The 14,961-nt window shown below is 36.7% G+C and overlaps 1 protein-coding gene across 2 annotated transcripts in view; it reads left to right on the top strand.

The window, feature by feature from the left end:
• The window catches only part of CFH (complement factor H), an 84,313-nt gene that overhangs the window by 13,209 nt on the left and 56,143 nt on the right, over nt 1-14,961 (top strand). The window contains exons 4-7 of one of the 2 annotated variants that reach the window (XM_082425425.1): nt 472-548; nt 2,092-2,283; nt 4,595-4,765; nt 11,546-11,719. In XM_082425425.1, coding sequence (XP_082281551.1) covers nt 472-548; nt 2,092-2,283; nt 4,595-4,765; nt 11,546-11,719 — 614 coding nt within the window. The remainder of the gene's footprint in view (nt 1-471; nt 549-2,091; nt 2,284-4,594; nt 4,766-11,545; nt 11,720-14,961) is intronic. The other variant, XM_082425426.1, reaches the window with a different exon arrangement.

The following is a 14,961-nucleotide window of genomic DNA, read 5'->3' as shown; positions in this document are numbered from 1 at the left end:
TTAATTTTATTTATTTTATTTATTTATTTTTGGCTGTGTTGGGTCTTCGTTGCTGCGCGTGGGCTTTCTCTAGTTCTGTCGACGGGCTTCTCATTGCGGTGGCTTCTCTTGTTGTGGAGCACGGGTTCTAGGCGCTCAGGCTTCAGTAGTTGTGGTGCATGGGCTCAGTAGCTGTGGCTTGCGGGCCCTAGAGCTCAGGCTCAGTAGTTGTAGCGCCCGGGCTTAGTTGCTCTGCAGCATGTGGGATCTTCCCGGGCCAGGGCTCGAACCCATGTCCCCTGCATTGGCAGGCGGATTCTTAACTGCTGCGCTACCAGGGAAGCCCGAGGGCCTTTCTTAAGAAAGGAAGGAGGGAAGTATATGCTGTTAATTTTCCTTGAAATGGAGTTTCTGGACATTTGAAATGGTATCAAACTTAAAACTGGGCATAAACACGCATTAGCTCACAACTCTGTTATTGTTGGTTTTTAGGTATCAGATGCTGGGTGAGATGAATTTCCGTGAATGTGAAACAAATGGGTGGACCAATAATATTCCCATATGTGAAGGTAGATGTAAAACTGATTTACAAGTATATTAAAACATATACTTAAAATATTAGGATTTTTTGAAATGTCTTACATCAAATATTCATAAAGTCTATAATTAAATATTTCTTACTCAAATTATTTTTGTGGATTCTACTGTAGTAGAGAGTGGATATCTAATCCTTTTATTGCTACGTTATTATGTGTTTCAATAACCAAATATAAATACAGGCTCATCTGATCTAATAGTTAACGTATTACAGATCAGAAAAATCTAATTTTTTTTTTCCTTTTGGATTCTAACCACTAGAAATAACACAAGTATCACATCAAAATGAAGCTGAGAATTTCAGCTTTATTCATGAAGAGGCACTGCCCCAAATAACGACCCCAGTGCAGGGATCTCTGGTAACGGCTGAAGTGGAGAACATGATTTAGCCACCTTCTCCCTCTTGCCTGGCAAGGGGAGTTTTCCTATGGTCTTAGTTGTACTGAGAAGAGGCAGGAACTAAGGAAGACCTCTGTCCTTTCTTACTGATCCATAAAGCAAACAATGAGAATGAAAAAATGCACATCCTGTTCCCAAATTTTGAACTAGTAATTCCAATCTCTAGTCATCATGAAAATAAGAGATCAATCAGAATTGTTTTTCCAAGTTCCATGGTGAGGAGTAAGGAGAGAGGGAGAAGAAGAGAGAAGGAAAGGCACAAAGGGAGACAGAGAAAGAGAGAGAAAAACAAGGAGGAAGCAGAAGAGGAAGAAGGGGAGGGGGGTGGGGGGAGGAGAAGAAACATGGTGACTCAAAAATCCCGTTGTCTGAAAAAGAGAGTGGATCTTTCATGTGCGGAAATGAGGGGAAGGACATCAATGTTCTAAGGAACATCCACATTGGAATCACCTGGGGTGTTTCTTAGAAACTGAAATTTTTGGTTAGTAAAGATGTATGGAATCAGTATCCCTGGGGTGATAGGGCAGCCATAGAATTTCCATTTAACAAGCATCCTGGGTGATCATTGTAAAATAAAGATTGAATATCATAAGCTAAGGGATACCGGAAAATATTAAGGAGAATCAAAAAAGTGCTCAAGTTATTTTGATATGGAAAAAGGAAAATTAAAGACTATTTATTTATTGAAATAAACATAATCAGAAAGTTTGCTTTTACACCTTTTAGGAATACAGTTTTATATTATTGTGGGGCTTAAATGGAAATTTTGTATTTAATTATCCCAAACTTTATAATTCTCAATTATTTAAGAAACACTTGTTTGCTACTACAAAATATATAAACTGTCATTCAAAAATCCAAAGTAGTAATTTTCTTTGTTCACTCTCATAGAAAAGAATCAGAGATAAACTTACAGGGTTTTTTTGTTTGTTTTTGGGGGGTTTTTTTTACTTAGTAGAATTTATTTTTGGCTAACAGGTATATCAAATACATCTTTAAAGAATTTAATTTCCTCCAATCTTGCTATTGGTTATATATATGTTATATTTTTATATACTCATTTTTCATAATAAAATTTTCCAATTCTACTAGAAAAATTTATATTTATTTTTTCAGTTGTTAAGTGTTTACCAGTGACAGAACCAGAGAATGGGAAAATTTTCAGTGGTGCCCTGGAACCAGACCAAATATATACTTTTGGACAAGCAATACAGTTTGAATGTAATTCAGGCTACATACTTGATGGACCTAAACAAATACATTGCTCAGCAGATGGTATTTGGAGTGAAGAAAAACCTAAATGTGTAGGTAAGATACACTTACTGTTTGATTATTTGAATGAGTTTTGTTTTTTTTCATGAAAATATGCCTTTCAAAACACTGTGCCTCCTACAGAACCTGAAAAATACTAACTCACTAGCATTTATTCAGCACTTACTATTTCCCAGTAAGTGATCTAAGTTCTTTACACATGTCATCTATTTTGCCTTCCAAATGACTCTGTGATTTTTGTACTGTTTTCACTGCTATTTTATAATTGAGGAAATCATGGTGCAAAGAAATTAAATCGGGCTTCCCTGGTGGCGCAGTGGTTGAGAGTCTGCCTGCCAATGCAGGGGACATGGGTTCGAGCCCTGGTCTGGGAAGATCCCACATGCCGCGGAGCAACTAGGCCCGTGAGCCACAACTACTGAGCCTGCGCATCTGGAGCTTGTGCTCAGCAACAAGAGAGGTCGCGACAGTGAGAGGCCCGTGCACGCGATGAAGAGTGGCCCCTGCTTGCCGCAACTGGAGAAAGCCCTCGCGCAGAAACGAAGACCCAACACAGCCAAAAATAAATAAATTAATTAATTAAAAAAAAAAAAAAAGAAATTAAATCACATGTACAAAATTGTCATGGCATATATGGTAGAGGTAAGATTTAAACGTAGGTTATCTGACACTAAAGTCCATGCTCTTAACTATAATTAAATTGTAATTGACTCTTACGACTAACATAAAATCTTAAACATTTCTGCTACAAGTTTAATATTAAAACTCCAGAATAGGTCATTTTTTTATTTGAAAAACTATCATTATTTATTTCTATTGATGTGTCATGATAACATTGTGTTTTTGAATAATGCTTCTAGGAAGTGGCCCTGTTTTATACTTGCACTGGGAGTTTAGTATAAATATTGCTGAACTGAATTGAATCCACTAAATAAATCTTTGTCTTTAAAAAAAAGTTCCATAGTTAGCTAGAAGTTAGCAGTTCGTTAGTTTTAATACTACTGACCTGTGCCTGATGATCAATATGATGATTCTGGCTTTTGTAATAATATATTTTGGTCAATTTATTTAAAAGTACCATACTTCGTTTGACCAGTATTTCTTTGGCAGAAATTTCTGCCATATTTGTTTTTTAACATTATCTAAAATCCCCAAATTATTTACACTTTCTTAGTCTAGTCTGTCCTACAGTGAGATGAAGAGAGAAGCGTCCCTCTTCCTAGGAAGTCTTTTTTACAAAACTAGTTCTTTGAGTTAATAATGGCAAACATATTTATATTCAGTGTAGCAATTACTGTATACTCTAGAGGTTCATGGATGGGGCTTATTTCTTGCAACTAAATTTCTGTGGTTAGTGAAACCTTTCTGGAATGACTGATGCAGAAGATAAGTCTTAAAGGAAGAATGGGAATCTTTCAGATGAAGTTGAGGAGGGGAAAAGCAAACCAGCCAGAAGAAGTTAGTGGAGAGGAAGGGACAATGGCCTTGAGGCCTCTTTGAGCATGAAGCTCCCCTATTCCCACTGTTCTCAGGGGCCTTAACTTAGGATGCAGGCAGGGAAGAAGTCAGTGATGGAGTGAAGATTGGCAGTCCAAGGTTCTGCGGGGCTACGTACACCATGCTGAAGAATTAGGCTTTTATACAGACTGAATTGGGAATCAATGAAGCATTTTAAATGGAACAATAAAGTGACAAGAAAAAAAGATCATTAAGTTACAAACAGGAAAAAAAGATTAAGATGAAGGGAGAATAAGATCTGGGAAATTAGTCACTGTTGCTGGAGTCCCAGAGAAAAATTTTGGAGTGACGATAGTGTGAAAGATGATGGCCAGCTCTTTTTTTTTTTTTTTTTGACGGAAAACTTGGATGGATAGCAAAACCACAGAAGCTGGTCAGTTGCTTTTTGGAGATGTAATAGCAATGAGATATATTAATTTCTTTGGCAAAGTGTTTTGTCAATAATTACTCTATTATCAATAACTAAAAAAATATGTACTTTTTACAGGTCACAGTGAAAATACATATCACATTAAACCTATTTCTGTATTCAATTTTATATATACAGTTGATGAATGTTACTGGCCACTATTTATTTCAAGAGGACTAATTTATCCCCAAACTAAATAAATTAGCAACATGATTTAAATCAGAATTTTTACTTACTTCAAAAATGAATGTTAAGAACAACCGATAAATTATTCACCAAGCATTCAAGTCAAAACAGGACTTTTGTTTAGTTGTCTGATTTACCTAATGGAAACAAGAGTTGTATCTTTATATAACTATGTTTGGGACACAGTCCTTTAATATATAACAAACCTGTTGGAATTTAATCCCTTTTGTTTAGAAATTTCCTGCAAACAACCAACCATTTTAAATGGATATCCTCTATCTCTGAAGGAAATTTATAAGGCAAATGAACGAGTTCAATATAAATGCACAAGTGGTTTCGAATACGGGGAAAGAGGAGATGCCGTATGCACTGAATTTGGATGGGCCCCAGTTCCTTCATGTAAAGGTAACGCTATGTTTCTCTTCTATATCTTTTGCCGTATATTTTTACCAACTGTTTTAATTCATATACTCCTTACGGTTAAGCAGTTTATTTTTTCTCACAATGGAGTATTAATGTTTATAGGAATCAACTATTACAAAGACATAACATTTTATGTGTGCAAGGCCTGTTTTGAGATCAATTGGTGTGATTCTCTCACTCTGAAGATAGACATAAACAGGACCAGAAAAGTTCAATAGCTCATGAAATCTTTGGTCTATGGTCACAAAGCAAATCTCGAGCAGAGCCGGGAATGTAACAGGTTTCCTAATCCCCAGGTATATATACCTCTCAAATAATTAGATTCCTCTCGTAAAGCCCAAACTTTCACTTTAAAAAGTAAATTATATTAATACCAGATGAGGTAATCCTCCATGGATGATGGAATTAAATAGAAGAAACTGGAGATTCCATTAACCACAGGCTTCATACGAATCAACTGTAGTGATGGTGCTGAAAACAGTTCCTCTTTTAGGCTTCGTAAGGGAAGGATGTTACACAGACTCAGAGAGTTCATTTCAACTGTGCTCTTTGCCCACCAGAAATTACGTCTGCTTTTTTTGTGTTCTACTTAGCCTACCTCATTTAGAAAGGGATAGTTTCAACTATCATGGCTTAGAAGAGAAAAATATATCAATAAATAGTTGAGGAATGTAAGAAGTCATAAGAAGAGCAGGCAGATACAGCTATAGCATGGTAATAACAGTGTTGAATTATTTGCAAACACTTATGAAAAGGAGGGAGTTAGCTTTTGATGAGGGCTGCTTCACCGAGTAAAACAAGTAACAGTATTATCACACATGACATCCGAGACAAGTGACTTTCCAAGAGGGCAACTTTTACAGGTATTGCCACACTGTGACCTTCACCTCTTAAGAGCCCTCTGAACTTTAAATCATGCTATTCGTAATAACATATATAAACCTTGCTTTGGTGATCCTCTTTTACAAAAACTAGAGCTAGTTTTTGAGCTGATTTTATTCTTAAAAAAATTTAGTTGAGCCCACGAGCAGCTCCTTGGAAAACACATCCTCCTGAATGACCTTCACTTTCAAGCATTGTTAAGAAAATATTTTGAAAGAAGTTAAGAACACAAGACAGTGATAACTGTTACTGAACCAAAACTTGGGTCTGCTCACCTGCACACAGTAAAACTAATCTACTGACACCAGGTTGTGGTGAAGGGAAGTGCAGCGTTTATCATAAGGCACCAAGCGAGGATTCCAGGGCAGCTAGTGCTCAAAAAGTCCAGCCTCTCCAGCCTCCCCGATGGGTTTCAGCAAAGCATTTTTAAAGGCCAGGTGAGGGAGAGGTGTCCCAGGGTATGTGATCAGCTCGTGCCAATTCTCTGATTGGTTGATGGTGAGGTAACAGGGCGGTGTCACAGGGGTTAACATCATCAATCCTCAGGCTCCAGTAGGTCTGGGGGCTACTGCTCATGGTCATCAAGTAGTTAACATCTTCCGTTTGATTGTAGTTTTAGCATCTGTAAAACAACTCAGGAAATGTGCATCAGATGCTATCATCTAGGTAGTTCAGAGAGGAGCTACAGCAGAGGATATGGGGGAGGGGTCTGTCCCAGGAAGGCCCCACAGGGTCCCGCTCGGTTACACAACCGCATGAGATCTGTGTGCAGCTGATGCTGTGTGGAGCCCAGCTGTTTATCTCCACGGCATTTGTGGCTCCTGAGCAAAGAAGGTGGATGCACAAGTCCTCTGGCGTCAAAGTCTGCCATATATGCTACTTCCAGAGCCCCTCTTTTATCCATCCGATCACCAAAATATAGCTTATAAACCACTTATTTTATATCAGGACTCTTGTCCCGTATTGAGGATAAACATTAGAATAAAGTTTCAATGAATTCCAGGTTTCAATGAATTCAAAGTAAAGCCTCAGGAATTCAATTTTACTTGGACATAGGACTCAGGATAACATGACGTAGAAGTCATTGAATTATTCCTTTTTCTTGGTCACTTACCTACCTACTTTAAACTCTTCCTTAGAACAGATCCGTTTTAGTAGTGGGAAATCTCTGTTTTTCCCACAGTGTTACTACAATTTCTAGGCTTACTTCTCTTAAAACCAGACTCCTTTACACACACACATCAAAGAATCCACATTTATAAGACATTTTCCTTTTAGAAGTTCTTTTTCATTTTCCTAGTCACAAGTCATAACTTAAAAATTCAAGACTGTATGCTTTAAGGTCCTGCTTTCTTTAGCGAGAGAGATACCAGGATTAGGACTGGTACTCTCTCTTTTACAAGATAATTTGCTAAAGATCAATATAAGTAAAGAGTGGTTCACCCCAAATTAGATAAGCATGCTCTGTCTCTTAAAGATGCTTCATTTTATTAAAATGCATTTTACATTAACTAGATATAGAGAAGTCTTTTATTAAAAGAAACTCCACTCTCTGTACCTCAGTTAGTGACACAAATACCTCTCCCTATTTTCATGGTACATTGGAAGGATCTACCTGCTGATAATGATAAATTCCAGATTAACATATCTTATTTTATAGAACTCTATAAGAAATTTGGAATTAAGTCATAAAAGTAAATTTAAATAAAATAGTCTAGGATAAAACACTTAAATTGTCTTCTATCTGGTCTATGATTTGTACGTGTCAGGGGTTTTATTTGAGGGTGATTTGTCAAAACTTTGGTCTCTGTATCCAATAAGGAACAGTCTCTGACAACAAGTCACTCACAGGAATAAATAAAAGTATCAAGACCTGTTAAATAAAAGCCACCTTTGATGCAAATCTCTCTGTTCCCTGTACAGACTGGATTTTCTACGATTCACAACAGAGTGTTAACCTTGAATTAATTATTCTTATTTCAAATGCTTAATGGTTGCTTCTAAAAGTAGAAAAAATTTGGCCTTACATATTCGGACAGTCTCAAATATTATTATTATTATTATTTTAATAGAAACACCTGCCCTGGCAATGTTTTAATAACATTATTTATTTTAATGAAGATCATGAGTAGGGAATCAAAATTTATTAAAAGATTTATATATACTGCTTGAAAGTAATCCCTAGAAGTTCTTCTACTCTTAATTAATTTAACAAAATTCTCCCAATATTATTTAGTAGGTATCTTAGTGAAACACATGTTTATTTACATATTGTGACTTTCGACTTCAAACTTTGGTACTAAGTTCAGCTGTAGCATGAAGTAAAAACTAAGACATGTAAACTGGACTTCAATGTGTATATGAAAATATGATAGATATAGCAGAATGAAGTGAAAGAGAAAAAACAGAAAAGAATAAATGAACACATTTAAGGCTTATTTGAAGTTAGTGTTAAATAGTGAAGACCTATTTCACATAAAACTTGTGTTTAGGTGATCACATGTGATTTCTATTATTTCTAATATAATCATTGCTAATAATTATATTATCACGTTAGCAACAGAGGCATATTGAAGCTTATCTGGCAGAATGGAATATAAATTTAAGACCAACTAGGAGACTACTGCACTACCTCTAAGAGCTGACCTTACACAGTGGAGGTGTCTTATGAAAGGGAGGAGATATATAAGTAATAATACCAACTTTATAGAATATGGTGTTTGACTGAATTTTAAAGTGATGTGGAGGAAGGAATGTAGGGGTAAATTTCCAGGCTTCCATCATGAGGTTCTTGTGTCACAAATTCCAATGTCATACACAGGAAGAAAAGCATATACTGAAAGAAGGATGATGATTGAGTTTGATATATGATAAGTTGAGTATGCTTTTGAGTTGTACCCATGGACCTGTCCAGTGTGAGCTGCAACTGGATGTATGGATTGGGATCACACTGAAGAATTTATTAGCATAACAGGGAAGCTTTCTGTCATGGACAAGTCTTGAAGTACACAGAGAGTATGATGAGGAAAACAACAAAATCAAGGACAAATACTCACGTAGAGCCAAGTACAAGGCATCTCTCTTCATTCATACAACCCTTATAGGGTCTTCAGGGAAGGTGTTTCTGGCGTGGTGATAAGCATCACTATGAAGATTTAGAGGAGAATCGTTCAAGACACAAGGAACAGAAAGTGCAAATGATAGGCATAAGCTTGGCATGTGTGAAAACCAGACCAAAGGCTAGTGTGTTGGTAGCACAGAAAATAAGTAGGAAAGTGGTAGGGGATGTGATTGGAAAAGCAGGCTGGGCCTAAGAATTAAGTGGATTGGTGGAAGAAGCGGAGTAACTATAAGTAAACTAAACAAAATTAAATCGTGTTGTTCAGACAAAGGTAAGGAGAAGTAGAACATAAAAAGGTAATGCACTGGGGAACTTCAAGAAGTCGGTGATCAGCAGTGTCAAATATTACAGAGTTTAGCTAATAATATACACCAGACACTGTAATATGTGGAATACAAAGATTTTTGAATTTGGAAATTGGGGGACATTGGTGACTTTTGTCAGAGCAATGTCAGCACGATGGTGGTGTGAGAAGCCAGATGGAAACAGGTTGAAGAATAAATGGGAGGAGGAATGGAATACCTTCGTGTCGTGTAAGCGTCTGGGACATTAAACTTTTGATTGCCAAGGCATACATTTTAAAGGCATTTATCCTGAGTAAACAGACTGTCAGCTGTGTGACACAGCTACTGTCAAAATAACTAGATAAGGAACCAGACTGCCGCGCCCATGAAGGTCCCTTTATAGAAAGCCCTGGGTGACCTAGATAACTGACAGCTTTTCCCTTCCCTCACCCTAATTCCCACTCTTCTGCTTTAAATTCACCAATAAAGAGTGAACCTGAGAACCGTAGACACCCACTCTGAGACCCTAATAAAAACAGAGCTCCAAGTTCGTTCTGTCTCTCTCTCTCTCTTTCTTTCTCTTTCTCTCTTTTTCTACCTCTGACCTCACTGTGGGGCACTCCTCAGGTGTACTGGGTACACCTCAGGACCTGTGAGTAATAAATCTTGTTCTTCAGAGTTTCCTGATGATTGTTGCTGAGGGGCCTCTTGCAATCATAATAAGAACCACAGGGCTGGTCCACCCACAGCCTTGACTCCTGTCAGGAAAGGTCTGCGGAGGCTCTGCACAAGCAGTACAGCCCAGGTGGGTGCCTCAGACAACCCAGCTGGCAGCGTCCCTATGGATAGGCTGAGAGTGATACAACAATTACCTAAACTTGGACAAAGGGTAGAGAGAAGGAGTTTAAAATTGGAGAAGTTTGCATATCCATCTAAGACAGAGTGGTTGACAAAATGAGAGAGAGAGAAGAATTAAACAATGGTGCAACATCCATGGAAAAATGAGAAGTTTGAGAAGCTATCTTGAATTTGAACACACACACAAGAAACAAACAACAGCAGCAACAACAACAACAACAACAAAAACACACCTTATTATCAAAGACTAAGGGAAAGGCTTAAGTCCAGGATAGATGCAGCTAAAGTTGAAGAAATCTTGGGCAAAAAATCTAGGGAACAACTCACAACTGGTAGTCTCAATTGTTTCCTGTGAATGCAGGGACTTATTATCTGTTGATGAGAGAGCAATTGTGTTAGGTGCCTTGAGCAAAGTAAGGAGACTGTGGGTCACTGACTTCGGGAAATGGAAACAAAAGTAAATTAGGAGCATATAAATAAATGAATTTCAGGCAATGCTGAATGTCCACCACAGGTTTTTAGCCCAAAATACAACATGGCACCATTATAGATGGCTGTGTAACATTTCTACAATAGTTAAAAAGCATGATATTTTATTAGAAAAGGAATATTGCAAATTGCTCCATTGTTGAGATATAGCAAAGTTTACATAAGTGACTGAAAAAAGCTTTATAAATTAGGAAAGGCTAGGTAAAGGGATAACACACTCTAATCCCCGTGTCAAATCCAGCCTGTGCCCTTTTTTGTAAACAAAGATTTATTGGAACAGAGCCATGCCCATTTGTGTATGTATTGTTTATGGCTATGTTTGCCCTACAATGGTAGAGCTGAGTAATTACATCAGAGACCTTTCATCTGGCCCTTTCTATAAAAGGTTTTTCAAACCCTGGATTAGGTTATTCTATTATAGGAAGAAAAATGTATTCCAAAATCTCAGTGGCTTAATACACTAAAGTTTATCTCCTATTCATGCTCACTTCCAATGTAGGTCAGAAGGGTCTCTGCTCATCATTTTCATTGTAAGAATCAGGGGATGGAGACATCACCTTTCCATGTTCTTCTTTTAATCACTGCAGCTGTGGGGAAGAGAACATAAAAATTCACACAATAACTGTTACAGTCACAATGACTGTTCCTCCCTAAAGGAAAATATATTACTTCCATATTCATTTCATTGTCCTATGCAAGTCATGTGTTTATGTCTACTTCAGAGGGGCAGGGGTATACTATCCAACCAAGCATCTGGAGGGAGGACACTCAGAATATTTGTAAATAGTACTTGTGAGAATGACAGAAGCTGAGGAACTTGCAGAAAGTGGAAAGAATAGCTGAAGTGATATATCAAGAATTCATTGCCGGGTATGGAATATCATGAAGCATGTGTTGGCTTTGGAGAAAGAGTATTCAAGAGTCCAGCGGGCACAAATACATTAGATGAGAAATACAATGGAGGGAAATATGAGTGATACAGCAGGAAGGGCATGAGGCTGTGCTCATTTTAATGACATTTTGTGCTGTACTAAGAACAAATAACATCCACTTTTATATTTTTATATACTTGATTATTTTTAATGGATAGTTATTTCTATATTGTACACATATCTTTTCTCTTTTCAGAAATAACATGTGATCCTCCTTATATTCCAAATGGTATTTACACACCTCAATTAACCAAATACAGAGGTGAAGATAAAATCTTTTATGAGTGTAAAAGTGGCTTTTCTCCTGTGATCCAGGGAAATGTTGCAATGTGCACCAGTCATGGCTGGTCACCTGCTCCAAGATGTTCCTGTAAGTTTCACTCATATCTTGACCTACTTCTTAATTCTGAAGTTTCTTTCTCTTGAACATACAAAAATGGGGACAGAATAAATCCAAGTATTTGCCTTACTGTGTATGCAAAGTAGAGGCTTTAGAGGCATTCTTTGCTTTTCAAAGTAGACAGTTCTAAGGAGGAATAAAAACATTTTTGTAAACTAAAACTCTAAATTATTTGCTACTCAAAGTTAAATATATGTCAGTGTGTATGAATATATAATTCTCTAATATAATTCTAATATCTGAACTAAAACATTGAGTAAGACTTACATCACCTAACACCTAGTATATTAGTTATCTAGTGCTGTGTAAAAATATTCTCCTAAAACATATGGGCTTAAAACAACACACCTTTATATTCTTAGAGCTCCTATGGGTCAGGAATTAGGAAGTGGCTTAGTTGGTTAGTTCTGAATCACACTTCTTGGGTTGCAGTCGGGGTGCTGGCCTGGGCTGCAAGTCACCTGATGTCTCATTTGCTTCTTAGGCTCTCTCACCTGGCTTTGGGCAGGAAGCCTCAATACCTTACCACATGGGCATCTCCGCAGATTGCTTGAGAGGAAGCTATCTTTCCCCAGAGCTAGTGATCCCAGAGAGAGAGAGAGCAGAAAGTTTCCATACCATTTATGACCTGGTCACACACTGTCACTGTCACTTCAGCCATATGTATTCTTTAGAAGTGGGTCACTAAGTCCAGCACATTCAATTGTGGGGAATTAGGCTCTAATTTTGGGAGGGAGGAATGTACAAGACACTGTGGAATTTTCTAAAACTATCACATTTAGAAAAATGTCACTCAACTGAACAGAGTATTTTATTTCTAGGGATGCTTCGTTTACCTTTTTTCAAGTGTTTTCTGTCTCTACAATCATATTCTTTTTCTTTATACATCATAGTTTATTGTAAAGATGCACTACAGTTAAGCTCGATCTTGCATGAAAGAAAAATGTAATGATACAAATAATAGATCAGTGACCTCAATGTTAATTCCAGGCATAAGTCCAAAATGATTTTTCAAAGTATGAGTCCCTTAAAAAGGAAGCTGTTATCAGTATGAAACAGATTTCAATGTGCATAAGAAATATAAGAGAAATATTTAATCGTGTTAAAGTTTGGTTTATGAATATGGCAGATGAGCCTGACTGTACCTCAACGAGTTTATCCCACAAGGGAACTTCCGAAGTTCTTGTGGACAAGATGGGGAAATTGACCAGTTAGATGGTTTATCAGATATTCATAATTTCGTTAAATAAGCCTCTCTGATTATCAGATTCAGGACTGTGTTCTCAGGCCTGCTCCATTCCTCTAGTTTAATGGTGTAGAGGAGATGCAGTACAAATTCACCGCTGGAATGATACAGGGGTGCTGAAAGAGAACCTGCATTAGGACAGGTTCATCACGCAGAAAGACTCCCATGTGCGAGGTTGGATCTAATAACATGAAACTTAACAGTGATAACTGTAAGATCCTGGGCTTGGGTCATAGGAGTCAGCTGCACAAGTACAGAAAGACTAGAAACACTTTTAAAAATTAGTGAATATTTTAACCAGTTTTGAGATCAGTCTGAGCCAACACTGTGATGGCACAGCCAAAGCTGCTCATGAGACCAGAGCTCGTGTTGGTAGAAGTGTGAGAGTGTAGTGAGGCTGTTCTAAGTCCTGCCAGTGTGAGTGCTGATCCGACCACAGTGGAATAGTACATGTGCTTCAGGAATTGATCTGGTTCGAGAGATACAGACACATTCACATGTGACCGAATGAAAGACAAGAATAGGAACAGGGCTCGGGCCAGTGATAGTAATAATACTTACTTTCAATTATGCCCTCTGTGTGTACCTTTTAGAAATGAATCTCAGTGGATTATTTTACTGTATTCATATTGTATGAAGAAACATCATGAAGTGGATAAACATACTAGTTCTGAAATCAGATCATCAGGATTCAAATCTCTGCTCTACAATTTAATGGCAAAGTTAATTGAGTTCTTTAAGATTTGGTTCTTGCAAATACAAAGACTCAAGCTTGCCCAACATAGAATTATTGTTAAATACACATATCTTGACATAACATGATGGAATTTGTAAAATCCATGGATGAAGAGAAAATCTTCTAAATCTCCAAAAAGTAGTGTGAAAAAAAACTAGTCTGTTACTTAAAAGGAATGAGAGTAAATAAGCATTTCAATCTTAAAAGAGTGGGAAGCTTCACAAAAGTGGGGAAAACCTATCAATGATGAGAGATACAGACTATAGGACAAGAATCTATACCAAGAGAAGGTATCATTCACAAGTCTTTGTTAAAGAAAGACATTAGGGTATGCAAAGATTCAAAGTTTATAATTCACGTAGCAAGTCTATAAAAACAGCTTGAAAGATTTCTGTAATCATACAAAAAAGAAAACAGATCATTGATCTTAAGGAAGATTAAAAATGGTAATGAATATTGTGTGTGTGTGTTGTACATTTTTTAATGTGTTGCATATGTGTTCTTGTAATATCATATTTCATGATGTAAAATAAATACTAGTGTAGTATTAAAAGTATTAGATTATCTCCAAACCATCCAATAAAAAGGGTAAATTTTTCTGAAAAATATTATATATAAAACTGTTATAAACAACATAACACTTAAGAATACATGTGAAAATTACTCAATATATAAGAATAACAATAAATGTAATTATATTATACCTCATTTAAAATATTTATAAGAAACAGTGAAAAAAACATCATTCTCCCATTAAAATTAGAAATAAGCATTTAAGTGTTTCCCTTAATCATAACCATTTGGATATTAAGAATTATTCATTCATTGTTCATTTCTCTGATTAGGTAAAGAAGGGAAAATATGCCTTCATGTCTAGTTTGAGGGTTAAATAAGAATTTTTTTTTCTGTGTACTGTGATCAATGGATCAATGGCTCAACTGTTGTGCTTCTCTACACTTATCACACATTTCCAATAAATAGAAAAATAAACTAATGAGTGTTAATCTATAAACAAAAACTGTTTTCCTACAGTGACTTGGTCTGAGAGTAAAAGCCAGGATCCCGATTTCTGATGAGAATGAAAAAGAAAGAAAAAGAAGACAGATGAGCTGCACGATAAAATTTATACTTTCATCTCTTGATTAAGATGCTAATTTAGTCAACCAAGGCTAGGACTTATGTACTTAAGGATAATTAAATCAATAGCTCTGTATAGTTTTCTACCAAGAG

Source organism: Balaenoptera physalus, assembly GCF_965194825.1.
Source record: "Balaenoptera physalus genome assembly, chromosome: 1".
Taxonomy (NCBI): domain Eukaryota; kingdom Metazoa; phylum Chordata; class Mammalia; order Artiodactyla; family Balaenopteridae; genus Balaenoptera; species Balaenoptera physalus.
The sequence above is the reverse complement of the archived record's forward strand: the minus strand, read 5'-3'. Positions and strand labels throughout refer to the sequence as shown.